The following is a 27564-nucleotide window of genomic DNA, read 5'->3' as shown; positions in this document are numbered from 1 at the left end:
TTATTAGCTAGTTATTGAAGTGTTCTCCCCTGTCATTGTGCATTGTTTTTTAATAATAAAAAAAAAAGACTTTAACACCTGAATAATTGCACTGGTAAATTATGTTAGGGGTAAGTTTCACTGTGTGTGTCCATTAGAAGAAAATAGTGCAGCTTTAGTTCTTCAGCTTCTCTTAAAAACCAGGGAGAACAAGATGAGAGAAGGTGGAAAGGTGGAAGGATTAGTTCCGGGATGCTGAAGATGTGGGAGCAGAACTCTGCCTCTACAGGAGTGTGCTGTTACCTCCTGCACCATGTGCTGCCTTGGCGTCTCAAACACGTGCTGCAGGAGGTTTTTTGTGCCCTTTTATTAATTGCAGGCTGTTGTGCTCTACAAAATAGAAATGTATACTGAGATAAACGCAACGTAATCTACCAAATTTTGCAGGGGTTTGAGCTGGGGTGCGTTTAATACAGTTGTACTACTTAAAGTTGGTGTGTGATCTGAATTTAGCTTCTAACTCAAACGTATTTGGCATTATTAGAAGTGTATAACACAGAGAAAGCAGATCTGATCTGCAGAAGCAATTTCCAAATAAACGAACATGGGTCGTGTTCTGATCTGTGGGGAACAGAAAACTGATTTAGTGTAAAGAAAACAGCTGGCTAGGACAGCCTTTCTGAAGAGGGGACTTGATTCTTACCTGAGCTATTAATTCTGGTTATTGAAATGTATTCTGAAATTGATATCTTCCAAGAATGTTCTCCCCTTGCTGTCATGTTACGGTCACATGATGGGAGAACCAGTGGTGATTTATGGAATGTTTTGTGGAGATTAAGTAGAGGTAGAGATTTTGAAACCAAATTTAATTTGCCAAAGCGTATTGGAAACTCCTAAAAGTAGAGTATTGCAAACCACAGAAGCAATAAGCAGCTGGTAGCAATCGTAATCATTGGAGTAGTTACTGGAAAATCGCTTTTGTGGCTGATAGAGCTAATATACATTAGGTTAGAAATCTCTCAAATAGACAAAACTCAATTCAGTTTACTCATTTCTTTGCAGTTGGAGACAAGGTTCCTGCTGATATAAGAATCACTTCTATCAAGTCTACAACTCTAAGAGTAGACCAGTCCATTCTCACAGGTACAAGTCGTGACTTTGGGACTGTTCTGCATACATTGGAAATGCCTTTTAATTGTTTTAGAATACGTTACAGACAAGTCTCTAGCTATACCAGCACTGCCTTTAAGTGCAGCAAATTTTCTATGTAGTTAGTTCAATCTTAGTGGGTGAATATGTTGGCTTTGTCATTTGTGTTCACCTTACTGAGATGAATATTCTTCCTGAGACTTGTAGTGCTTAATTTAGTCATTGCTTTTAGTTAAGAGACAATAGAAACTTGGGGGGAGGGGTGGGGAATAATTTCTATTCTGGTTTGTGTTCTACATTGAATGCCTTGTCAGTCTTACTAAATGGCTTCTGTAACACCTATTTTCTTGCACAAGAGAGTGTAACGTTTAAAGTACAGGCAGTTTTTAAACTACTGCTCCTAAAGCCTTATTTGATGAAATTCTGTCCACACATGTTGGTGTGTTTTGTGATGCAGGCTGAAATGCAGGAGCTATATTTAGAGGACTCTGCAGATTAGCTGAAAACAAAAACAAAGTAACAGTACTACTGAATATAGGAAAGAAGCTAGGAATCAGCCAGGCATGCTAGTGTGGCTTTCTCTCAGCTGGAACATGAAGATCTGTCTGCCAGTTTTGGTAACATAAATAGTAAATGTCAACTAGCCGTGAATTTTAAAGCATTAAATCGTTCATCAAAAAAATATTCTTGATCTGTCTTGAAACAGGCTGCACATATTCTTACTACAAATCTTGAATAGCATAAGAATGAGGGAACTTATTTATATTTAGCATAAGTATGGAGTGCCTACATTTTTCTTATAAGAAAAAGATCTTTTAAGACTGTTGCCTTCATTTTAGGTGAATCTGTGTCTGTAATTAAGCACACTGATCCTGTACCTGATCCTCGTGCTGTAAACCAAGACAAGAAGAACATGCTTTTCTCTGTAAGTTTTCCTTGAAAGTTTAAAACATAAAAAGTAATACAGAAGCTGATAAACAAAAGCAAAGAGAACTCAAGGTGTGCATGTAAAGGCTGTGGGACTTCTTGCTCTATTCTCTGTGCACGTCTGTATGCATGTCTCCATGTGCATCAAACTGAATGAATTAAAGGCTAGAAGTGGCTTCTAATTAAAGCCATCCTTAGTGAGGGTGCTTGTTGAGGCCAGTTTATATGAAGAAACTAATTTTTGTCCTTCACTAGAAAGAATATTGAAGGACATACACTTTAAGGGACTCTTAAACTCCTTTTATAAAGTGACTTATGTGTAGCTGAAGTTGAGAACCAGCTTGTTATTAGGGAAAGAAACTGTTGATTGAAATTTGTTTCAAGGAAGTGGTTGAATGCCTTTCAGATATTGAAATAACAATTCTTATTGTTGGTGGACTCCTTGCAGAAAGCCTAACTGTTGTTACTCATCTTAAACATTCACACAGAGTCCCACAGAACACATGTATTACAGTAAATAACATTATTAGGGTTGTGTTTTGCCAGATTAAAACAAACAAAAGCTCTTAAGGTGCCAGTACTTAGCAGCAGATGGATTTGTTTACACTACTTACAATAGATCAGTGTTTGTTCATATTCACCCTAATTTTTTAAGTAGAAATCCTACACTAGAGTATTCTTTTGTGTGTACTGGGAGAATGTCATTCTTCCTGTTCCACCTCTTGCACAATTGAGCTGAAACACTGCTTCTCTAGTCTGCCCTTTTAAACACAGCTGTCTGTCTTTACATCAGGGTACTAATATTGCTGCTGGTAAAGCTATGGGAGTGGTCATCGCAACAGGAGTCAACACCGAAATTGGCAAAATTCGTGATGAGATGGTGGCTACTGAACAAGAGAGAACCCCACTCCAACAGAAGCTGGACGAGTTTGGAGAGCAGCTGTCTAAAGTCATCTCACTTATCTGCATCGCGGTTTGGATAATAAACATCGGTCACTTCAATGATCCGGTTCATGGTGGCTCCTGGATTCGAGGTGCTATCTATTACTTTAAGATTGCTGTTGCTCTTGCTGTTGCTGCTATTCCTGAGGGCCTGCCTGCTGTTATTACCACCTGCTTGGCTCTTGGAACCCGTAGAATGGCCAAGAAGAATGCAATTGTTAGAAGTCTTCCCTCCGTGGAAACCTTGGGTTGCACCTCAGTTATTTGTTCTGACAAGACTGGTACTTTGACCACCAATCAGATGTCAGTCTGCAGGGTATGTTGAAATACCTCACTTTGTTTTTTTCCTCAGCAATTCTGAATAGTCAGTGCTACTTGAATTCTTTTGATCATGAGGTTTTTGGTTCTCAAATCATCAAAATCTGCCTTTATTTTCCCAAGATAAGCTGTGTTGAGGTCAGTTTTCCATTGTAGAGTGTTGAAGTCTTATATCTCTTCCCTTACTTGGTCATGGCCAAAGATAGCTGCACCCCCCTCTTGGTGTAAGGGACAGTGGTTTGCAAGCAGCTTTCCATTGGCTGTCTGTAAGCAATTCAATTTCCTGGTGATGATTTCCTCTGATTTGTCCTGTTTCAGAAGGATGGGGTGGGTATGTTACAAGCATAATAACGTTCATCTGTGTATGAAGATGACAGAGGTGGGAGAAGCTTAGCAATGAGAAAATCTAAAGGCTTTGCTGGCAGTAACTTGGATAGTCTGAGGTATTTTCACCACTGAATGTTCCCACCTTCCTTTGGTTATCTTCACTATCCACTATTGCTCAGATGTACTTTGCTGCAGCATCATCAACATGCAATGGTGTCTGACTAATCTGGCAACTTGGCAGTGCAAGTAACACCATCATCGGCATTGCCATGGTCATATTTGCATGTTGTGTTGCCCATTTTCTGTGCATCCCATATACTTGAATAACTCTTTGTAGGAATTTTATGGAGAAAGCACTCTGTTCTTTTAATAATTGTGGATGTTCAGCAGCTTAGCAACTGATATCACATGTTTGGTCAGAGTTATTACATGGGGTTAGAATTTCAAATACATAAACATTGAGCGTTACAGACTGGTATCTTTGGCAAGTCTTAATTTATTCTCATGTGATTGTTGGCGGCTTCTTTAACTGGCAGTTGACTTGTTCTACTTGCTTAAGTATTGTAGTATTTATACCTAGGAAACACAAAGCAGCTGCTCATCAGTATTCCAGAGGAGGTTACTTGCAGTAGAGTTGCATAACTGCCCTAGTCTTTGCGGAGGTTTTTTTTATCACCAAATGAATGCTGCCAAAAACAAAGATGCCAAAAGCAGAAGGCTTCATGGTAAACTCATCAGTTAAGAACCTTCAGATGTGTTTACTTAGGAGCTCCAAAGGCACCGCTCCTTACATTCAGAGGGCTGAGTACTCCAGGTCTTGTGCTGTGCTTCTTACTGGGTCCTCATTATTCTGTAGCTGTCTCAAGTTGACCTTAATTTCAAAGTCTGGTAAAAACACAGCCAAATCCTAATAACCTGTAGCCAGTGCATGCATTCATGGTTTCTCTTGAAGCAGGTGGCTGTGAAGAGTTAAGCTGTGTTGTGAAGAGTTTTTACAGTAGCAACTCACTTCACAGTTTGGTTTTTCATAGTGTTAAATAATATCCTAAACAGTTCAGTCAGAAGGGAAAGGAGAAGCTTTGAGGCCTTGTTTTCATGTCCCGACCTGTCCTGTCAGGCAGGAATGCAGTTATTCTGCCTTGTGGTCTCTTAAATCATTGGCTTGTTGAGCTTTTTGGTTTTTAAAATGACTTAAAAAGAGTGTGGGGACTCCAGACACTGATGAAGACCACGTGTGCATCAGCTAAATGTTGTGTTTTGCAAAAGTGCTTCCCTAAAACACGAGGCAATGCAAGCAGGATGCTGCTGAAGTGTGGTTTGGCAAAATGGCTCACACCAGAAAACCAGTAAGAAACTGTGTCAAGGTGCACTTTGTGAGCAGTGCACTTTTTCCTTTGCTACCACTCCGTTTAGTTCTGGTAGAGTACAAACACATTCTTATCTATGCTTTCCCAGATTTGAGTCTTCCTGCAGCTCAAGAGCACAAATGCATCCTTTAAATCAGTGTATGCATTTGAAAACAACTCCATCCTGTGCTGCCTGGGCACTCGAGCTGTCTGAACGTTTCTCATCTACCAGTGCACTGGGCATTAAAGGACTTAGCAAGAGCCAGGATGGAAAATGCCTTCAGTGGTATTAAGGGAAGCTCAATGTATTTCAGCACTTGAATTCTACTTCTGAAAGCTTCTGCTATTTGAGATGCTTTGTATTTTTGCTTTGGCAAGAATTGTCCCTTCCCAAGCTGTCCTGTGCTTCTTTTGATTGGAACTCTTTAAAACATAAACAAGAATTAATTCACAAGTTTAAAGCCTAGGAGGCATGGTCAGGATGATGATCTCAATTATCAGTTGATACTGAGTACACAGTATCTGTTTTCAACTTGTTGTCTCCTTGTGCCTCCGTTCACTTCTCAAATGTGATCTGTTAGGCAGATGTGCTGATTTCTGTGCATTAGCAGATCAGGGAGCTGTTCACATACATACAGGATCAAGATCTGGTTTTGTTTAGTTTGCATATTGAACACGGACTTGTTTCTTGTACCTTTTTGCTTCAGGCCTTTTTAAATCTTGTGTATTAATGACTATTCAAAAGCAGTAATGCTTCTAACTCTAATTTCAGATGTTCATCCTGGACAGAGTAGAAGGAGATAGCTGTTCTCTGAATGAATTTACTGTAACTGGTTCGACATACGCTCCCATGGGAGAAGTGTAAGTGCTGCTGAAGTTAAATATTTGTCTGTTTATTCATTGCCTGTTGCTTTAGACTTGGGAAGTTGGGACATAGAATATTTGTTAATACATGGAAGCTCAACCAGTGAGAATGCCTGCTCTGAAGGGTTGGGGAAACATAATTAGCAATAAAGATAGCTAAGTTGCAGGGAAGCAAACATTCATGAAACTTATATACTCCAATATTGCAGTTTCCCATTTCTAAGAATAGGATAAGGGTAGACTGAGGCAACTAAGAGAACCCTTAGGGTTCTTCAGAAGGTGAGCCTCTCTATTGGGTTCTTACTGCTCCTTTTGTATGGCAAGTCTGTAATGTTTTTAATTTTATCAATTCAGTGTAGTAGATTCTACAGATAAATACATAGATCTCTGTGTATGCATTAGAGTTGGATTCAGTTATTTTTAAACAGCTCAACCTTGTGGAATTTCACATACAGGCCTATGACTTGGTGCAGTCTTCACCAATCTCAGTAGCAATTCTCTCTTTAATTTTCTTAGCAGTTAAGACCATAATGTTCTCGGCAGCTGGAAATCTTAATTCCCCAAGTCTTTTTTTTTTTGTTTCAAAGTTAATTGCTGTCAAAAGCTTATGCTGTCATTTCAGTAGACTGAATTAGACAAGGTGACATTCTAGATGTAGTAAGGCATCCAGCTACTGTGCTTTAACTGGTCTCTCAAACTCTAGGTAAATGAAATAATATCGTTCATTGGGATGGCAGATGTTGATTACAAGAGGACAGTCATTGGTGTATGATAATGTTTCCACTTGCTGGAGCTGGGGGTCTGAACAAGGACATTAAGAGCATTGCATTCATGTACTTGAACACTGTGAAAGGGAAATTGACCACCACAAGTCATTTTTTGGCATGGGATGGTAAATACCTGAATTCTCAAACCAAGTGAAAGAGTTAAGAGCTTGGAGCTACCGAATCCTCCTTGTGGCTGTAGGATTATATGCAAAATGGGACTTCAAAGGCCAACGTGGTTTTAAAGATGCATTTTGTTTGTAGGCTGTATTATGCAACACTGAAATTCGTTTGCAGAACTACAAGAGGCTGAACAAAAGCTTACATAATCAGATGTCATAGGCAATGTTAAGCATTCTGAGGGGGTAGTCATCCACTTTTTTCGTACTATCAGGCACTTTTTTCTCCTTGAGGGATTTAATGAGAGGTGTTGCTGCTAAGGAAGCTAAGCTCCTACTGTATCCATCTATATCCTTCTCCTTGGAACTCCCCTCAAAGTCATGTGTGCTTTCATACTGATCTCGTATTCTGCTATCACTGACCTTTTTGTGTCTCTCGTGTTCCTGTATGATGGCCACCAGAGGAAATGAGGTTTTGTGATTCAGGTAGTAATTCCATCAGTAATCATGTTCTGTTACATCTGATCTAAAACTCAGATTTTGCTTTTATTCAATCTGCTTTTCTCAATTATTTCTGTTCATACCATGGGCTCTTGAAGGGTATTTGGATTCCCTGGTGAACTCTGTAGCTCCAAGTCCTTAATTACTAAGCATAGTACTAAATGGCAGTACAGTAAGGGTTTAAAGAGGGGGGGAAAGGGTGAAATTCTGGCAAATAACAAACATAATTTCCTTTTTTTTTTTCCTTTGGAAAGGCATAAAGATGACAAACTTATTAAGTGTAGTCAGTACGATGGCCTTGTGGAACTGGCAACGATCTGTGCGCTCTGCAATGATTCCTCTTTGGATTACAATGAAGTAAGTACATATCCTGCAACAGAGGGGAGAGTGAGAATGAAGATCGGTGTTTGTTCTCATCTGTCTGTGTAATGCCTTTCAGTGGTAAATCCCCTTCTATTCAAGGAAGGGTATTTAGGCCCTCTTAAGTATTAATTCAGGGAATGACTTGTTTGTTGAACACCAGCAAAGCTTAAGCCAGGCAGTAAAGTATAATCTGGAACTTGGAAGTCCCTTGTTATGTAGGGTGCCAGTGGTGCCACTGCGTTGCTTTGCCCCACTTCCTTAAGGTTGCTACAAAATAACTTAAATGCTTAAAAAAATTCTGACATCCTTCTCAGCTTGTAATAAGAGGAACATCTGGAAATGTCCTACAAATTACACTCTTCAAAACTGCTTTTTAAACAGAGTTTTGCTTGTTTCATAAGCTATAGTAAGACTTGTTTGTTTTCCACTGTGAAACTTGAACTTTTGTCTTTGTTAGATTCTGACTGAGGCTTAAAATAAACTCCTGTGTTTTTGTTTGCTCTGTTATCTAAAGGCAAAGGGAGTATATGAAAAAGTTGGTGAAGCTACAGAAACAGCACTTACCTGTCTGGTTGAAAAGATGAATGTGTTTGACACAGACTTGAAAGGACTTTCACGAATTGAACGTGCAAATGCTTGCAACTCGGTCAGTACCCATAGCTGGGATTCACTGGGGAGTGAGCTTTGTAATCTGTATTATCTAAATGTATTGCTGTGCTGCTCTTTTTACAAGGTGATAAAACAACTCATGAAGAAGGAATTCACTCTGGAGTTCTCAAGGGACAGAAAATCAATGTCTGTCTATTGCACACCGAACAAACCAAGCCGCACGTCCATGAGCAAGATGTTTGTTAAGGTGGGTTCTGTGCCTGGGAAGTACAGCTGTACAGTGGCTGCAAAGGTGACATAACACTGAACGTGGTGGCAGAAATCACTTCAGCTTGAAAATGAAGAACTTCAGTAGTTTGAGCAAATGTGGTGTTGGAAAGGATTTGTTGAATTAAGGTTCTCTTTCTCTTTTTTTTGCCTCCACAAGGGTGCTCCTGAAGGTGTGATTGATAGGTGTACACATGTCCGTGTTGGAAATGCTAAAATACCATTAACCTCAGGAATTAAGCAGAAAATCATGTCTGTTATTCGAGAGTGGGGAACTGGTAGAGACACACTACGTTGCTTGGCACTGGCAACCCATGACAATCCTCCTAGGAAAGAAGAAATGAATCTCGAGGACTCCTCAAACTTCATTAACTATGAGGTAGGTTTAAGTAAAGGGCTGTTTACAAGACTCCTCCCTCTCCTAAAGTGGAGAATGGTGACTTTGGCTTATCTTTTTTTGAGGAAGTTATGGCTGTGAGTTTTGTCCTAGAAGGTGTTTTTTGATGCCAGACAATGGTTAGCCACATCTATGGAGGAAATCGTCAGTTTCAGAAAATACTCTGAAGAACTTCAAAGGCTTAAATTCAGAAATATTCTGTGGTTTACGATAATCCCTCCCCCTACACACACACCCTCCATTTGTTCCCCCAATTTATTCTAGGTTTAAAAGAAAAAAACACTTAGTTCATGGTGGCTGGTTATATGTGCTGCTGCCAAGCTACAAATGTACGAAACCAGCTAAGCTGCCACCTGCAAGTTGTGCTATTTTGCATGTAAACATACAGTCCGTAGGTCATAGCACCATAAACTGGTTGCAGAGGCAGAGTCTTGAAAAGTCCTTCTAAAAACCACATTGTGGTTTCAGCTTTAATGCTTCTTAGTTTGACTTTGCTCAACTGCAAAGACCCCTTTGGGGATTTTTGTGAGGGAACCGAATTGCCATTTTGTGCTCTGAGGATCAGGTTTAGTTCCCCTCCTCCATACTGTCAGCTGCAAAAACTCTGTCCATTATTATCCTACCTGCTGCAGTTTTCCAATGGAACCTGCATCTGGGACTTGGGTGTGTGGGTGGTAGGGGAGTGACAACAGTTGCAGGAGTTTTGTCTTGGGCACTTTGCTCCTGACACTGGTAACAAAAAAGAAAGGCTTGACTGTTTGCAGGTGGAATTTGCATGACTGACAGTTAGATCATGCTTTAGATAATGAGCATATTCGAAGCAGGATTTGGAAATACAGGTTCCCATTGCAGCGTGTGGTTGTACTTTCAGAATTAACTGTGTCTTTCATACCCCTCATGTAACACTGTGATTCCAAAAGCTTCAGTTCTTATTAATATCTGCCTGTAGATGTGACCTTTCAGTTCTTCTCCCACTGTTTGGATTTGCTGTCAGTGCTTAAGTGCTGTGAAAACTTAGGGTGAAACAGAACCTCTTGGAAGGACAATGACTAGCAATCACATCATGTGTAATACGCTGGCTTTTACTAAATGTCAGGATGACATAGGCTTCAGTGTCTGATTGCTCAATGTAAAATCACAGGATATGGTGAACTGGGAGTAAACACTAAGGTCGCTGTGCCGAGATGTTACTCACATGCCAAACAGACACGATTATTTTAGTGATGTCAGATGAAAAGTCTACAGGATTCTGTGCTGAATCTCAGTGGTGTGTTCTTTCAGACCAATCTGACCTTTGTGGGCTGCGTGGGAATGCTGGATCCCCCAAGAATTGAAGTAGCTTCCTCTATAAAGCTGTGTAAACAAGCTGGCATTAGAGTGATTATGATTACTGGTGATAATAAAGGCACAGCAGTGGCCATTTGCCGACGCATTGGTATCTTTGTGGAAGACGAAGATGTTTCTACCAAAGCTTTTACTGGCCGTGAATTCGATGAGCTCTCACTCGCTGCCCAGAGAGATGCCTGCCACCATGCCCGCTGCTTTGCCCGCGTGGAGCCTTCTCACAAGTCTAAAATTGTTGAATTCCTTCAGTCTTTTGATGAGATTACGGCTATGGTGAGTAAAGGAACTTGTTCCATTATTTGAAAGGCAGATGCTGTTTTTAAACACAGATTTCACCATTGCAGACTCATGCCTTGTTGTGGGATTCTGCTTTTTCCCTAATTCCATCTCAGAGTCGTTCTGCCCTCAAGTGATGTTTAAAGATCCAAAATATGAGACCCAATTTTAAAAGTCCATCCTGTATGCAAGTAAATTTTTTCATTGAACTTTTAATTCTTGTTTTAGACTGGTGATGGTGTCAATGATGCCCCTGCATTGAAGAAAGCAGAAATTGGAATTGCTATGGGCTCTGGTACTGCAGTGGCTAAAACTGCTTCTGAAATGGTTTTAGCAGATGATAATTTTTCAACCATTGTAGCTGCTGTGGAAGAAGGACGTGCGATTTACAACAACATGAAGCAGTTCATCCGTTACTTGATTTCTTCCAATGTTGGAGAAGTTGTTTGGTAAGTTCAGCATGTTTTCTTTGGATTGGAATAGTGAGGATGGAGTTGTCTTTCCTTGTTCTGGTATTTCTCACTACAACCAGAGAAGCTGGCTCTCCAAGCAGTGGCTCAGTGTGACTGTGGAATGGAGTCTGTGTACTTCTAAGCTCCCTAATATTTACTGGAGAATTTAAGCACACCAAAAAAGATGAGCACTGAATTGAGTACAGTGTTCTAGCTCGGTAGGTGACCAAATGCTGTGCTGTCATTTCTGTGTTTGAAATGCATCTTTGTGAAACTGAATTTTGAGAACTGGAAAGTAAGCACTTGTTTCTTATAAGATTTGTTATTTTGTGTTACTTTGCCATGTGTGTAACCTACATGTTTCTGTAATTTTAACCTCAAGTTTCAGAGAAATGTGTCTCATGTTGGGGAGGAACGTTGCTCCAATGCCACAGAATGCATTTCTGGTAACAGAATGCAGGTATTGGTCTCGTAACAGTTGCTTGTATCAAAGCATACCTTCTCCTAGAGCCAAATACAATACGGTGTTTGACTTGCCCAGTTTTTCTCATAAACTTTAAAGCTGCCCTTTGCGTGGCTTTTGCTGCAGGCCCTGATTCTGTTCTTGGAGCTGTGAAAGTGAAATGCCCAGAACTTCTTTGGAGATGCCATTGGAAATCCAGCTAAATTGAGCTTACCCATTTGAGCTATAATAACACAATCTCTGCAGCAGTTTGTGTTTTGTAGAAAGTGGTGCGTAACCGGTGGATTTTCTTATTGTAGCATCTTCTTGACTGCTGCCCTGGGTTTTCCTGAAGCTCTGATTCCTGTCCAGCTGTTATGGGTGAACCTTGTGACAGATGGTCTCCCTGCTACTGCTCTGGGCTTTAATCCTCCTGACCTTGATATCATGAACAAACCACCCCGCAACCCCAAGGAGCCACTGATCAGTGGGTGGCTCTTCTTCCGTTACCTGGCAATTGGATGTAAGTAGTCAGAGCTGCTTGGTTTCTCTGAAGGAAACTAAGACATGTTATTATTTTTTTTCCAAGATCCACTTAGAAAGCAGCATCTGGTCTTTTCTGCTCAAGTCTTGAAAGCCAGCAGTAGAGATTCCACGGAATTGGTTTTGTTTGGTTTTGTTCTTTTTTTGGGTATGTGCATACAGTGCTATGATGAAGTGGTAAAAGTGCCCCTTCTTGTTTCCTTAAGGTTACGTTGGTGCTGCCACTGTGGGTGCTGCTGCTTGGTGGTTTATTGCTGCTGATGGTGGTCCGAGAGTAACCTTTTACCAGCTGGTATGTACTCTTTCAGTACTTAAAAGGGGGTGAGGAGGGAGGGAAGGGGACATGCTTACAATTTCTACTTGAAAGAACTGGAAAATTTGTATCATCTAAAAGTTTTGTTTGGAAAAATGTCATTATATTTGATTCATATTCAAGTTTTATTGTTGCATTAGTCTTAATATTGAGCTGAAAGTTGAGTGGTGTCCTGTAAGTAAAGACTAACAGGAAATTTTATAATGCTCTGAAACAGCTTTGGGGATTTTTTTGCTGTTAGTGTCCTATTAGACATTGCAGTGACTCTGTAGTTCAGTGCTTGTAGGACTCCTGAAGTTTTCTTAGCAGTGCTCACTTCCTAGGCCTATTTAACATTCTGAAAGTTAAGCTGTAGAAATGAGTTCACACTGTTCTGTTTCAGAGCCATTTTCTGCAGTGCAAAGAGGACAACCCAGACTTCTCTGGTGTCGACTGTGTGGTTTTTGAGTCTCCGTATCCAATGACAATGGCTCTTTCTGTACTTGTCACCATAGAGATGTGCAATGCCCTCAACAGGTTTGTATCTCCAAATCGAGGAGGAAAGCTTTCGCAGAGCTTATCTAAAATCATACCTTCTGCTCTTAATCTCTGGACAGCTCAACTAATAAATAATGAGTCATACTTTCTTTCCGAATCCTGGTAGTGCAAATAAAATGACTCCCCTAGATAACATTTGACACCTCTTATCTTAAGGTATATTGCTAATCCTGCCAGTTCATTCTGGTATTTTAGTAAGCACGAGCAGCTGAAATATTTTCCATTATTTTTAATCTTAAGATTAATCAATCAGATTATCCCTCCTATGTTGGTATAAAGTGATACCAAGGAGAACTAAAATAAGAATATTGAAGATATGGAAAATAACTTTTCCTGCCCTAAGGGAGTGTGGGTTTAGCCAATTAATGTTAGATTATAAATGGAAACCACTAAATAGCACAATGTCAAGGGTATATTTCTTCAAATAGCTTAGAGGTCAGTTAATTTTAAAAACAAATAAGCTAAACACAAGTGTACCGTGCTAGTCCTACATAATAAGATGCTGCTCTACATCTGATGTTCTAGATCTGAGGCTCTTCTGCAGCATAACCTCAATGCAGACTGAATCTGGAAAGCAGATTTTAGGAATAAGCATTACAAAGGTGCAAGGACCTGACCCTCAGTTTGCGCAGTCATTAACTGAGCTGCGAGGGAACGACTGGATAGGCAGGAAGGCTGTTGTGTGCTGTTGTCCCCAGCGTTCCCAACATCAAAGTCGTAACCTACTTAAACCAAACTTGGTGTCCTCCTTTCTGGTGGCTCGGATAATCGGGACTTGCTGCTTCCTTGAGATCAGTTACTGATGTGCTAAATTTCCCTTGGTGCCTTGTATGTACTCATATGTACCGTGTTTCCATTGCAGTCTGTCAGAAAACCAGTCCTTAATGAGGATGCCCCCATGGGAGAATATCTGGCTGGTGGGAGCAATTTGCTTGTCCATGTCACTCCACTTCCTTATCCTCTATGTGGAACCACTGCCGGTAAGTGCCTCTGTCTTCAGTCCATCCCTGAGCTCGGAGGTGGAGCAGAAAACCTTGGCGTGGAGCTTAAGGCAAGGGACGGAGGTGAAGCAAAGCTGTAACGCTTGGCTGTTCTTTCAGATTATCTTCCAGATCACACCTTTAAACGTGACGCAATGGCTGATGGTATTGAAAATCTCACTACCTGTCATTCTGCTGGATGAAACACTTAAATACGTGGCCCGTAACTACCTGGAACCTGGTAAAGATAGTGTGCGGCCTGCCACCAAACCGTGTTCTTTGTCAGCATGCACCGAAGGAGTTTCCTGGCCCTTTGTGTTCATTACCCTGCCCTTGGTTATCTGGCTTTACAGCACAGACACTAACTTTAGCGATATGTTCTTGTCTTGACTGACATGGTGACAGTTTTACATTCAGAGGAAAAGTTTAACTTAATCAATTTTTTTTTTTTATTGTTTAGAGCAACTTGTCTATTTCTGCTGAATTTTCACATGAACATATTTGCTGGTGATGGAGGTTTCATATTCTAGGTTTTGGTTTGGTTTTTTTTTTGCTTTTTCTTCAGTGGGGGCAATATATTCCTCTTTTATACACAGTTAAAGTGTCCATTGACATGTACAGAGAACTAACACTATTTTATGCAAATATTTTTTTGTAGATGAAAAGCATGTACAGTGTTCTGTTCAATAGTTTATTCATCATGTAAAAAAAAAAAGCCAACAAAACAGTTTTTGAGCCAGCGGACACTATCGAATGAAATTGGCAGCAGATTTTAGGGAATGAATGTGTGTTGTCTAAAACTAAAAAGAAAACAAAAGCATGTAACTGTTTGTCTTCTGCATGGTCATCCAAACTTAATTTGTCATACGGTCAGGTTTTATTTTATCCATAAGCCAAACTTCTTGCACTGGGTACAGAGCGCTGCTGCCTTGGGCAGCTTTTCTTCTCGGTCTCCCCTCTTCCTGCTCCCTTGCTCTGGGTTCTCGACTGTCCTTGTTTACACCACTTTCTGTATGAGTTCTGCCTAATCCTGCTCGTGCAGAAAATGCCATTCCAGGTGCAGCCTGCTGGGGTTCTTCCATCCTCAACACACACAGGTTTTTTGTTTTGTTTTTTTTTTTAAAGAGATTATTTATTTGTCTATTGTATTTTTATTGTAACAGACCTTGTTTTGCCAGCGTTGCCCGTGATGCAGGGTTAGGGAGGTCGACTCAAACCTAAACCGAGCCTTTTTAACCAATCCAATCTGTTTTATTTCCAAAAGAGGGTTGCCATTGATTTTTTTTGTTTGTTTTTTTAATACCTTACGTGTCAGATTGTTTCTCCCCCGCCATTTTTAAGTTCAAAACTTGTAATAAGACCTGGAATAATAAGTTGCACTGCGTAGCTAGAAATGGGATTGACCGCACTTAGGGCACTAATGATACGGTGTATACACGGAGTTGCTCTGCTGGCCTGTTGTTAGCCTGAGTTGAAGTGACAAGCTCGTGTGTGTTGTTTGTAAAATGTGTAAATAGCACATGACCAAATTTGAACATATTGTATAGAACTATTTTTATTTTGATGTGGCACTAACCACCTTCATTATTACGGTAAATGTTAAAGCATGTTTTCAAATTCAGTCCTGTATCAACAACGTGTAAGTCATTAACAGTCCTAACTGTGGTGTTTTTCTCCAATGCCTTCCAACTTTCATCGACTAAAGTGAGTATTTCTCTTCCATTTCACCATGCCAGTGGTGACTTGCTGTAAAATAGCGTATGCTGTATTCATGTTGAAGAATAAATAGTAATTTCCCTCATTCCCATGCTGTGTTTTGTCAAATTCTGCTGTGCTACATTATTATCACCACTTTAGACTCTTGCCTTATGGTACCAAGCTCCAGTTATTGATTCTGAAGGTAAAGAGTTTGCTTTTGTTTGGCTGTGTTTTAGATCTTATTCTGTAGCACTCAGTTCCTCTGTGATCTTGGCTTCTGCTCTTGAGGTGGAGATAAAATTGGATAAAGCTCTTACTGAAGGCAGTGACAGCTGTTTATATGATGATTTTAGTGTCCAGAACCCCTGGTGGTCAAGCACTGGCTTATCCTTAAGCTCTTTCCTGCTCTGAAATGTGGGAATCCCCTCAGAGCAGCCTGGCCCATCTCCTCTAATTGCTAATCCCAGTGCTGTATGTGCAGGTGCTCCTCTTTGCAAAAACTGTCTGTTTCCAGAGCTTGGAAATGCTTTGAATTGTGGTCATTGGAAAGACAGAAGAACAGGCTTGGCTTAACAGGGAAGGCTTTGAAAATTGTACAGGGGTCAATGTGCTTTGGTGGAGTAGCAGGTGCTGTGTTATCTTGTGTTGGCTTGACTTTAATAATCCAATTCAAACAGCTTTCTTATTCCTCACAGAGGAAAATGGTTGTTAAAAGCAACGTTCTGCTGGTGCCAGCTGGAATCCAGCGAGCACAGCTAATCCTGTAGGTTTCGGTCTTCAAATACACACTCTAACCCCAAAATACACAGAACCCTTTGAAATCCCTCTGCATTGTGAGTGCTCACTGTCTGTAGGAATGCTGACTTCCTTTCACTGGTGCTGAAGTGATTTGGGGATACGGACCTGATAGAACAGGTGTTGTGCAGGGCTGCAAGCACCGACCTCCCTTGAATGCTCTGTTCAGCGTGGCAGAAACCTGTCTGCCAGGCTGGGTGTTGTGTTATACCATAAGGCCGATGGCCAGCAGCAGCCAGGTGCTGTATCAATATTGAATGAGCAATGTTAAGGCTCGCCTGTTTCCTGAAACAGGAAACTACCAGGTCACATGGATCTGGTTTGGTCTGAAGGCATCTTGAATCACAGGTGTTGTCGTTATTGGAATGAACACCCGCAGGTGTGTTCCCAGCACTTTGGCCACACTCCTGAGCTCAGGTTCTGTGTAAGCCTCCAGAGCCACCTCCATTGGTTGGCTTTTCTAAGCCGTGTACGTGGCAGTACTTCTCAGTTCTTCTTGTCTTCGGTCTTTCTCCTGTCTGTGATGCCAAGTCATTCTGCTACCTAACCCCTTTCTTCCTGTCTCTAAGAAGCTGAAGGGGAAAATGAGGGGCTAAATTGAATTTAGTCTTTCAGCACCTTCTGCTGGATCTGTCTGACACACTCAGCTGTGTGTGCTGAAGACAAACCTTGCTGTGAGCTCTGATAGCAATTAACTCGGGGTATCTCACTTGTGTTTAGAACCTTCTGTTGCTTGGATTTTACCTTAGAGAGCTGGACAGCTGGTGGGTGAACGTGGCATTAATCCTCTGATGGCACCTGCAGCCTCAGGAGCCTGGTTTTGTTGGACTGTTCCTGGATGCTTTGGGCTGTCTTCATCTACCTGTTTTTTCTTGTGCTTTTTGTGGTTCTCTTAGGATTTCCTTGTTGGAATGAGGCAGTAGGGCTCCCTGTGATCAGCACTTCATGCCGTTCAGTGGCATTATCACTTTGCTCTCAGTACTTCTGCTTTCCCAGGGTCGCTCCCATAAGATGGGTGCCAGGTTGACGTGGATTTAGTAGGCAGCATCTTGAAGTTGAAGCTTTTGCTTAATCTCCTTGTCCTGTATTTCTGGCCTCCTCCCTGCACTGGGGTCACGTGGGGGCAGGAATGGAGCTCCTGTTGCAGGGTTCGCCCTGTGAGCCTGCTAACAGCAGCTCTTATGTAGGCAGAAGAAACAAAGATCTCTCTTTTATCTTGCTCTATTTTTAGAAGGTAACTTCCTACCTTTTGTTTTCCCTTTGCTCTCATCTCACCGAGCTGCTTCATCTCTGCAGTCTTCTGTGTTCTGTAGCATCCTTAGTGCTCCTGCTTGGTTTTTATTGAGGAGGGGGCTGAGGTGAGCATCCATTGTGACTGATGGTGCACTGTACACCGAGGCTGCAGGTCTGTGCTGGGGCAGCAGCGAGGTTTTGCTGTCGGCAGCTCCTCCTGAGCTCAGTGCTCTGTGGGCTGGTCCAGCTCAGAGCAGAGATGATGGTCAGGCAGCTGCCATCATGTGTTGGCAGCATGGAGACAAAAGCTTTTATCTTCCCGGTGCCCCGGGCTCTCTCAGCTTTCACATGTGAGTGATTCCAAGTCCCAGTCCTGAGCTCCACAACCAGCTGTGCCTTTTTGTTGCCCAGGCACTGAAATTAGTTCATGGTTTTTCCCCCAAAGCATTATTGCAGCAACAAAAAAGAATCAGTATTGAAAGAAGCTGCAGAAAAATATACAGCAGTCTGTCGGTGTTGTGAAGCTCGTGGTTATAGAGGGGTCCTTGTGGGTAAAGATAAGGGTAAGGAAAGGAGTTTTGAATCTGATGATAAAATGCAGTACAGCAGCCCCTGTCACTGCTCTGAGAGCACAGAATGTATCTGGTCACTGCTTAAAGATGGTTGAATTCGCTGAGATGAAGGGAGGTCAAACTGATCCGAAGCTGTCTGTCTTTTGCACCTGTCTTGTTTACCTTTTTTGCACTTCTAACCATTAACCATTTCCCTAATCTCTGCTAATTACATCCTTAATTACATTAATATCGTGCATTCTCAAACCTGAGCGGGAGAACCTAAATTTGAAGGGCCGCCATTGAGGTGCAGACACAAGGCCGGCCTGGTGCTGTGTGCTGGGTAATGCTGGGAGCATCAGTCTGCATAGTTTAGGCTTCTTAAAGCTTTCTAATGCTTCACAGAAAGAGCTGCAGAACCTGAAAGAGGGGCATTGTTAGGTCAGTCCTGGGCCAAATTTGCAATGTAAGGTCTCAATTAGGGGGGGGAAATGCTCCTCTGCAGCCTTTGGCAGGGAGCGCTGATGGTGAAGGCAGCTCAGGAGAGCTGAGAGGTGCTTGGAGTGCCCCAGCATTCAGAACAAAGTAACCCGAGAGCGTCCCTTCAATGGCAGAGCAGTTGGTTATCAGGCCTAACATCCTTTCTTCTGTCACTGTTGATCTTAAGTCTTGCTTTTAGAACGGTGCTTTGCATTCATCCTTTCATTAACTGATACCTTTTCTTTCTTTCCTTTTCAGCAATACTGGAGTAATCACTTCCTAAACAATTTTGCAGAAATGTGAGGTTGTTGGTTTTTTGTTTTTTTTTCCTCCCTTTGTTGCGTGCATGTGTTTTTAGCAACACATCTCCCCAAAGTGCTGCATGTATCATGTGTAAAGATTCTTTGCTTCCCCTCCAAACAAAGCTCATGGTGTTCTCTGTGGAAGAAACGTGTGCTGCCGGTAGGACTTGAGATGTACAGAGGTGCAATAGAGCTGACCCAGTTGGGGACTCTCAGAGAAGTTTTGGGTTCTGTGCTGCATGGAGAAGAGCTCGTTGATCCCCGGATAAGAAGCGCTGAGCTGTCAGCCTGTTTTCCATATTTCCTGTATGTAAAATGTCAGTTTATAAAGTGTACAATATTGAATTAATGCATGCCTTGGGTTGTAGACAAATCTGTATCGTATCATCCGGACGTGCCGCTCTAACAGCTCATGTACAACGCCATCCTAGCTATGAATCCACAGACAAGACTACGGCTGAATGTCCAACTGCAAAGCCTCCAGTCCATCACTTTGGGTTGTGTTTTTTTATTATCATGTGTGCAAATCGACCTGTTTTGCACTGTAATAATGTAACTTATTGAAGTCTAAGGCAGTGAGACAGATGTTGGTGCGATACAAAACAGCATCATGCGTCCATCGAGACGGCAGCAAACGGCTCGGCCAGTTACAACTGCATGTAATGACCTCTAGAAGCTGTAAATAAGATCGGTTCTCTACTTCCATGCTGACAGTAAGAAGCATCACACCTAGTTTCATTTGTATCAGGTAAATAAATCTATTCTACAATACATCCCTGGCGTGTCATTTGATGCACTTTGTTTCCTGCAGGTACCTGAGTGCGTCCTTCAGCCTGTCCTGCCCTTAATGCCAGGCAGCACACGCTCACACCCAGCACTGCATTACTGCACTCTTTCCTTCCTTCTAGAACTATGCAGACGCCGGCTGCTCTTCCAGCACTACGACCTCCTCGCTGCTGTGATTCCTCCGCGCAGGGGTTTGTGTGTGTGTTTAAGGGACACTGTCAAGTAGTTTGGTCACTCGAGGTTTTGTTTTTTTAATGCTCCATTGTTTGTAAATCCCTCCGGTGAACTTAAAATAAACATTTCTTGCCCAATTACACCTTCATTATTTTTTTTTCTGTCCTTTTCTGTTTCTTAAACCCTTTCAGGCCTTTGTAGCTGCTTGGTTTTGTCAGTGATGAACCAGCTGTGTGCTCCCTGCCTGCACTGGGGCTCTGTCTGTCCCTGAGACCTGCATGCAGCCGCAGGCTCCAGCCCTCCTTAAGCATCAAGTGAGACTAAAGGAGACTAAAGCACTCAAGGGATAAAAGCTACGTCTGCCAAGTGTCCTCTGATGCTCCGCTCTAAATCTCATAAATGAAGTTTTGTTTGGAGTGAGAGGAGGGGAGTGAGGGTACAAGCAGAGCCTCTCTAAATAAGCAACTTCAAAAGCGAGTAATGTGTTTTAAATTAAATGTAATGCCTCTTAAACTCTGGGCTGCGATACCAGCACGGTGCCTGCAGACAGTGTTACCCAAATTAGGTGACGGCTGAGACCCTTCAAAAACAACAGCACGAGGTTTAAAAATACTTAAAGCTGAATTCCACCGCTCAGCTCCGCTATATGATGCTGGGTGCTGTGCTGATACATGGGGCTGAACTGCTCTGCTGGGCTGCTTCCTACTATGGTAGCGTTGCTCTGAGCTCTGCTCTCAACCTCTGGGCCAAAGCTGTCAGAGCTGAGCGCAGCGCCCAGTGCTTATCTGCAGCCACGGCTCTTCCTTATTTATAGGCTGGTTTCAGCCTGCAGCGCTGTCACCAAATAACCCAGCATTGCTGCACCAGCACCAGAAGGCAGCAACTTGGACACCCAGGTTAAACAATTAGTGTAATTCGCTCCTACCATGATGGAGGAAAGCACCTCATTAACATCTCTAGCTTGACCATGAGAAAAATGAGGCTCATTTCTTCAGCTACAGGCAGCTGAAGTTTAGTTTTGCAAAGACCAAACTTATTATTTTTAATCATTTTGAAGTTCCCATCTGCAAGCTTAACCAGTCCCCCAAGCAAACTGCAAGCAGTATTGCCTGCAACAGAGAGAACCTGGAGCAGCTCAGTGCGTTGCTAAGTACTCACATATGAGGCTATGGGGTAAGAGATGCTGAGATAAACAGCTTCATCTTCCCCCTCCTCACCTCCCTGTGACACCCCGGCCCTACAGCAGTGTGGGGTGGGCCCACAGCTCCCACAGCTCTCAGCCATTACAGACACATTGCATCAAACATGGCACAGAGGGCAGAAATAGCCCCGTTTTTACACCAAGGTGATTTTAATTGGGTAAGATTAAACCCACACCCACCTCCGCAGTGGGGGGGGGGAGAGAGCTGAGAAAAGCGTTTGGTAGAGGAGAAAGCAAATTGGCTTCACAGCTTCAGTGAGGAAAAAGCCTCAGGAAAAGCCCCAGGCCAGGCCTGCAGAACAAAGCAGGCAGCCTCTCCTGCTCCCCTTTACTCAGCAGGGCTTTAAGATGTTTTACTACAACAATTCACCTGCAACAGTTTAAGTGCTCTACAGCAAAAGTGTTTGGAGCACCATGTATCATCCCTGACCTCACACATCTGCCCTTTAGACATTCCCCACCACAGGCCAATCCCTTTCCTCAGCACCTTCGCCTGTGCCTGCTGCAGCTTATTTAGCCCCTGAAACAAAGCTGCACAATAAACAGGGAGCAAATCTAATGGCTGTCTATGACGGACAGCTTGCTGGCAATAAGCTGCAGCTGAGACAGGAGGTTCTGCACTGTAGGACCCTGCTCAAAACACACAGGTAAGTGGGCAGCATTAAGAGCAGCAGCCAGAGGCTGATGTGAAAAAGGCAGGTCAGCTCTGCTCCTGCTGAAGGAGCACTGCAAATTCACCTCAGGAAAGGGGCCGTGCTCCTCAGCAGCCTGTGGCAGAGCTTGGTAATAAGGCCAAGTCCTTGTTCTTGTTTAAACAGAGGCTGTGGGACCTGCATTCATGTGGGTGAGTTACCCCATCCGCCTCCTGCAGCAGCTGGAGAGAAACGTGCGGTGTCACAAGAGCATCTCGAAGCTTCCATTTATATCCGTATCATCGGGTCTTGTGGAGGCAGTGCAATTTGCACATCATCCCACCAGCGGATTTTGCTGACTCACCAGCTTCAAGAGAAGGAAAATTCCCCAGCCCTGTTCCCAAAGCACGGTCAGCCTCCAGGATCCACCTGGAACACAAGAGAGGCAACAACCATCACCCTGCAATAAGAAACAACAACAAAGGCCACAAACTGATAAGCCTGGACTGCTGTAAGCCCATGCTATTTTTGCAGGTGGCAGTGTCAGTTTTTCCTACGGAGGCAGGCAAAGAACACTGCTTTGCTATTGGGGTCAGATAACATCGGAGGCTAACAATCAAGTTGCAACCAGCTCACGCATTCGTAACCAAGTCACACAGCTCCTGCTCGCTGCCATTGCACAACAACAAGCGTTTCGGTCTCGCACTTCTTCCTGCCCTCCCCTGCACGCAGTGAGGCATGACACCCCAGACAGATTCACTAATAGAAACGTTTCTCTTATCACCACTCTCCTCCAGATACAGCCGTTCAGGTATGAGAATAACGTCCAGCAGGTGAAACATGGGCACACAGGGAGCTCATCCAGGTGCGTGTCCTTCCTGCTGCTGGAGGATCAAAGCCCCAGCCCCGGTCAGACTGCATCCATCAGGCAGTGCACACCAACTGCAATTGGCCTCTCACAACACATGGCTGAGTTTCCAAAGCGCCCTGAGCCTGCTTTAACAAGTTTTACGCCTTCCACCATTACAGAACCACCCAGAGAAACATTGCAGAGGTTTTTACCAACACTGCAATGTTGTGTCAATTGGATTCTGTAATAAAAGAGCAAAAAGTTGTAGGTAATGAGCCAGAACTGACCTGGGGGATGAATGTGTGGGCTGTGCAGCGTGAGATCTGTATTAGCACATGCAACAGAGAAAGGCCAGCGCTGCAGCTGGCTGGGTACAGCAACAGGGAACAAGATGTTCCCTTTGTCTGGGGGGAAGGAAAGAGCAAAGAATTGGGCTGAAATGAAATTCGAGCACCTAAAATCCTGCAAAATTCCTTTTTGGAGCTGACGTTACCCCTGGAACACATACCCCCTTCCCTTCCCTTCCCTTCCCTTCCCTTCCCTTCCCTTCCCTTCCCTTCCCTTCCCTTCCCTTCCCTTCCCTTCCCTTCCCTTCCCTTCCCTTCCCTTCCCTTCCCTTCCCTTCCCTTCCCTTCCCTTCCCTTCCCTTCCCTTCCCTTTTTTCCTTCCTGGAATTGCTCTCACACCTGATGTTGCCTTTCTGTGCACACTCAGCCCCGCACTGGTAAGACCTGAAAACAAAGTGAAGCAGAGGAAGGGTTAAACTCCCTTTGCAAAAACGGAAATATTTCCAGGGCTGAAGTGCTATTGGGAGGAAGGTCCTTGAAACTCCTTAGAGCCCAGCACTGCAGTGAGGGCAGTGAACACTTGCTCACCTTGATGACGGACTTAAGCAGGAAGCACAAACACTGTGGTTACCTTCTGATTCTGTCGGGCTGCTACGACCCCCAGGGCTGAAAAAGCTCTTTGGTCACAGACTGCAGCTATTTGCTGGTTTCCCAACAGACAGGCTTTACAAACACTGTTTTCAGGCCCCATATGGCTGCAGCTTACACAGAGCAGTATGAAGAATGTTCCTATCTGCAGACTGCTGCTCTCTACTGATGTCATCATAATTCAGTTTCCTGGAAAACTGCTTAGTATTCCAGCAAGATGAAGCCAAGTTACCAGCTTCGACACATCAAACCCTACTGCATGACAAGGAAGAACACAGAATATTATACAATAAACATGAGGCTAAAAGCAGAACAACAACGACAATCTGTCAAACAGTTCAGGGAAAGGGCTGCCATCCTAATGACCTTTGCAGCAATGCATGGGGCAATGTGCCACCCCTCCAGCCAACAGAGGAGCGGGGCCTTTTGTGCCTCCAGCTCAACCCAAGCTCTCGGATCAACTGCCAGTATAAGCATCACCCTCTGCCAACGGCTGAACTCTCCCAGCCCTGGGAGCCCAAGTAGGAGTTGTTCCAAGTCACCAAACCCCCCATGAGGAAAGCAAAGCGTGCTGCTGCTGCCCGCCTGTCAGGAGACTTGGATGTAATTGGACTTTCTGTTCTCTGTAAATATGTTAGAAATCCAAACCAGCTCTCAGGATGTGGGCTTTCCCCCCTCCCTTTTCCTCTGGACAAGCTCGCTGTGCTCTGACACACACAGCTGACAGCTGAAATAAAGGCCAGCTGAAGTGTCCAAAGGCAGATTTCAGAATGCAAGGACAGTTTCCTGCTGTGCCACACGCTGGTCCAGCATCGTGCAGGCAGGACACAGAGCAGGACTGCCACATCAGCAGATGTCATCTGATCTCCCTTAAGAAATGGTGCTGTCTGTGAAGGGGTAGAGGTTAAATATGTAAAACCTGTATGTCAGGAACCACACTGCTACTGTTAGAAACCCTCTGCATGCATCAGTATTTTGACAGGATGACAAAGAGAGAGAAGGAAAAGGAAACTGATGTCCGAACTTCTGAAGTCCTTTGCCCCTCCTGTGAGATGTGACCCTGGGATCCGAGCTGTAAGGAAACCTGTAGGGTTACGTCTGCTATTGCAGTTCCAAGTTATGTGACAACGTTGCAGCTACGTATGTCTCACACAGGAACTGATTCCTCAGCTTCCTCCAGCAACATTCATTCTCCTTTCCCATCCGACTTTAACTTTCTAACTCTGCAAAACTTTTTCCCTTCGTGTCTTGTTTGTTTCTAATGCTACTCTCTATTTTTAAAGCCTTGATATGTTTGCTGGCCCTGCAAAAGGCCATGTCAAGGAGGAGGGGGCTGAGGACTGTGATATGGAACTGATGAGTTGGAGCTGAGGCTTAAGGCTGTGGTGAAACACCTCAATGAACAGTAAACTGTTGATGCAGGAAATTTCAATGTAATGATTTCCTGTGTCTGTGTATCAAGTGAAGCTGTTTGGCCAGTCCGCGTTCACCACCGTTGATGCAAAATAGAAAGAATAGTCTGTTTTCACTTACTGTCTAGAGCCGCACGCATGCTTTGCTAACCTTAATGCTAATGGTTGTTTAATGCTCTGCGTGGAATGTGCAGGGGAAGCTTTCACTGCGGCAGGTCAGTGACAGATGTTTACATTGCAAAAGCCTCCGTTTAAAACTGCTTCTCTGCTTTGAACCATCACCCGGCAGAGGCAAAGGACTGCACCAGTTTGGAGATCAGTTTCCTTTTCCTTCTTTCTCTTTGTCATCCTGTCAAAATATTGCTGCGTGCAGAAGGTCTGAGGATCTAACAGTAGCAGTGCGGTTCCTGACATACAGATTTTAAGGCAGGGTTTGCTGAGTAAAAAATACTCCTCGCCTTTGTCTTGGAGGGATCAATTTCTGCATCACTGAGCTCCTGAAAAGGGTAGATGTTTGGTAGCCACATCAATGCTTTTAGATTCCAGTAAATTAAGACTTTTAGCCCATCCAAGTCTATATAAGGGCCTTATGTTTGTACAAACTGTCCACTGACCTCACTTCTGTATCTTTCTTTTCATGAAGCAGGACAGAATTCAAGGCCTGCTAATGACATCTGTGATTTCAAAGTCAAACACGGCTGTCAGGATTTCAAGCACACAGTTCCTTTCTCCTTACACAACCCAGAACAGCATGAGCTGCAGAATACAACTGGATGTCAATTGCTTTTTGATGTCACCTAAGAAGTGCTTCACTTCTGGGAGTTTACATCACAGATGGAACAGATGTGAACATCTGCTTTTAGCTTTAGTGCACTACAACTGATGGGCAGAATGAGGTCAACTGCTTATTAGGGACTAATTGTTCTGGTCTCTAAACTAGAAAACCAGTAAATGAATTGAAGAGCACAAAATCTATGTAAATCCAGAGATGATATTCTAAAATTAAAGCATTAATGAAGGCTCATTGGCATACAAGAATCCCTTTGGATTTCTGAAGCTGGTGCAAAGTACATCTATGTATATAATATCAAATGCATTCAGCACATATCACATTGAAGTTCCTCAGTCCCTTGCACTGTCTTTAATTGTAAATACTGTAACAAGCTACATAACCATAATGCAAATATTTCTGTAGGTACTTGTAGCAGAAATGCTAAGTCACAGCTTGAAGCAGTGATGGAACACCTGGGAGAACCAGGGCCAACCCAGGGGAGCTCAGCTGCATGCAATGTACCTGAGTGAGTGGAAGAGGTGGAGCCAGGATCCAGCCCTTCCCAGCCCTCATTTAAGGGTTGGCAGTGGAGGTGAGGGTACCTTTCTGGACATCTCTGCCTACTGGAGGTCCCTTTGAGGTAAGAAGTTTTTGTCTGTGTCCACAGTTGCTGCCTTTGGGCTTGTTCTCACTTGCTGCAGCCTGGGGTTGGGCCACCCTTCTATTATCCCTTTGCTTTCCATCACATGACAGTACTGGTCTATGTGTTGACTGAAACATTTAGCAAAGTTCTGAGAAAAACTAAGCAGCAAGAACACAACACTAAGGGGTACAACTGCATTTTGACAGCTCTCTTAAGGTGTTCTTAGGTGTACCTGAACTTGGTTGCACATAAGCACAGCGACATTTTGTGGTTTTGTTTTTGAACAGCACTCTCAGCTTCACTTTATCAGACAATCAACAGACTCTATGTGGTGATTCAGTAAAGCTGTGGTTCTCAGGTTTCCTGTTCTACGCAAACATTGTTTCAGAGAAATGCTCGAGACCAGTGGTTTTCACCTGCAGCTTGTGATGGATTTAAAGGAATAGTAAAACAAAATGGCTGAACAGCTCATAAACTATGTACCACGTACCTCATTCATTTCTCTCGTCACATATTAGTTCTTAATATTAAGAAGTCCATTCTTCAATCCAGTAGGAATGGTTGAAGCATCACCTAGGAAGCTGCTGACCCTACCTATCTGTTGGACATAGGCTCAAGATTTCATCAGATTGTATCCTGAGGGGGGAAAAAAGAGCTGGTTTCAATTTGTCTGTAAATCTGTATTTCTTTCTATTACAAAGAAATAGGCAATGAGCTGAAAGCTGTTCACTGCATCACACAGCAAGGCTGTAAATAGTTAAGTTCCTCATTTTAAAATAGGTTCTGCTCCCTCATAAACCAGAATGCAATTAGCAGAATGTGCACTGTAACTGAAATGAAGCTGTTCAGTGTGTTTATTTAATTACAGAGCCAGTTCAACCACCAGGACAGCAGCATGTGCTTTTCTGTTCCTCCCACAGAATCTTCAACCAAGCAGAACTCCATTTAATACTTTGGAAAGTTTAAAGCCCTCAGGATTCCAGAGAGAAGAGATACTCAGCTCTTCTGCTTGTTTTTAAGTGCTAAAATACTAGTTTCCTTTCTAAGAATGTGACATAGCAAGGTACTTCAATAACGGTCTGTAAGAGGATTGATCTGCTGTGTGTTCTTGTAATTCATATAGCACATCACAGAAGAGCTTTTACCCTTATTGGTGCCGTACTTCTACAGCTAGGGGACGCCTGTTCTCTGTGTCAGGTATTTGTACAAGTAGGTATTCCTCTGTTAGCTGCTATGCTGAACTGCTTTTTAGCCCTGCATTAAGGTCCATCTGCTCCAGCATAACTGCGGGTACAGGATAAATGTGAAAGAGATTAAACTGGCAATGTAAAGAGATGTTTA

At 43.1% G+C, this 27564-nt stretch overlaps 1 protein-coding gene and 1 long non-coding RNA gene across 6 annotated transcripts in view; one reads left to right on the top strand and one right to left on the bottom strand.

Moving 5' to 3' along the window:
• Positions 1–19918, top strand: part of ATP2A2 (ATPase sarcoplasmic/endoplasmic reticulum Ca2+ transporting 2) — a 39842-nt gene extending 19924 nt beyond the window's left edge. For 2 of the 4 annotated variants that reach the window (XM_085555738.1, XM_015877723.3), the window contains 15 exons: positions 1042–1122; positions 1968–2053; positions 2849–3313; positions 5761–5849; positions 7491–7593; positions 8114–8245; positions 8333–8455; positions 8636–8854; positions 10154–10489; positions 10721–10941; positions 11707–11909; positions 12136–12221; positions 12625–12758; positions 13642–13759; positions 13880–15560. In XM_085555738.1, coding sequence (XP_085411864.1) covers positions 1042–1122; positions 1968–2053; positions 2849–3313; positions 5761–5849; positions 7491–7593; positions 8114–8245; positions 8333–8455; positions 8636–8854; positions 10154–10489; positions 10721–10941; positions 11707–11909; positions 12136–12221; positions 12625–12758; positions 13642–13759; positions 13880–14149 — 2666 coding nt within the window. In that variant the 3' untranslated portion in view covers positions 14150–15560. Of the gene's footprint in view, positions 1–1041; positions 1123–1967; positions 2054–2848; positions 3314–5760; positions 5850–7490; positions 7594–8113; positions 8246–8332; positions 8456–8635; positions 8855–10153; positions 10490–10720; positions 10942–11706; positions 11910–12135; positions 12222–12624; positions 12759–13641; positions 13760–13879; positions 15561–18774 lie in introns of those variants that run through there. The other 2 variants (XR_001558467.3, XM_015877724.3) reach the window with 2 other exon arrangements.
• Positions 19828–26859, bottom strand: LOC146759646 (uncharacterized). 2 transcript variants are annotated; one of them, XR_014949105.1, is made up of 4 exons: positions 26714–26859; positions 23148–23192; positions 22749–22865; positions 19828–22040 (listed from the first exon to the last, which is right to left on the bottom strand). It is a non-coding gene; the product is annotated as an uncharacterized LOC146759646 (long non-coding RNA). The 2 variants fall into 2 exon arrangements; XR_014949106.1 differs by lacking the exon at positions 26714–26859 and adding an exon at positions 23337–24007.
• Between the last annotated feature and the right edge of the window lie 705 nt (positions 26860–27564).

Source organism: Coturnix japonica, chromosome 9 (assembly GCF_054131305.1).
Source record: "Coturnix japonica strain WE chromosome 9, WE-NBRP24, whole genome shotgun sequence".
Classification (NCBI taxonomy): Eukaryota; Metazoa; Chordata; class Aves; order Galliformes; family Phasianidae; genus Coturnix; species Coturnix japonica.
Note: the sequence above shows the minus strand (reverse complement) of the source record. Positions and strands in the feature narration are given on the sequence as shown.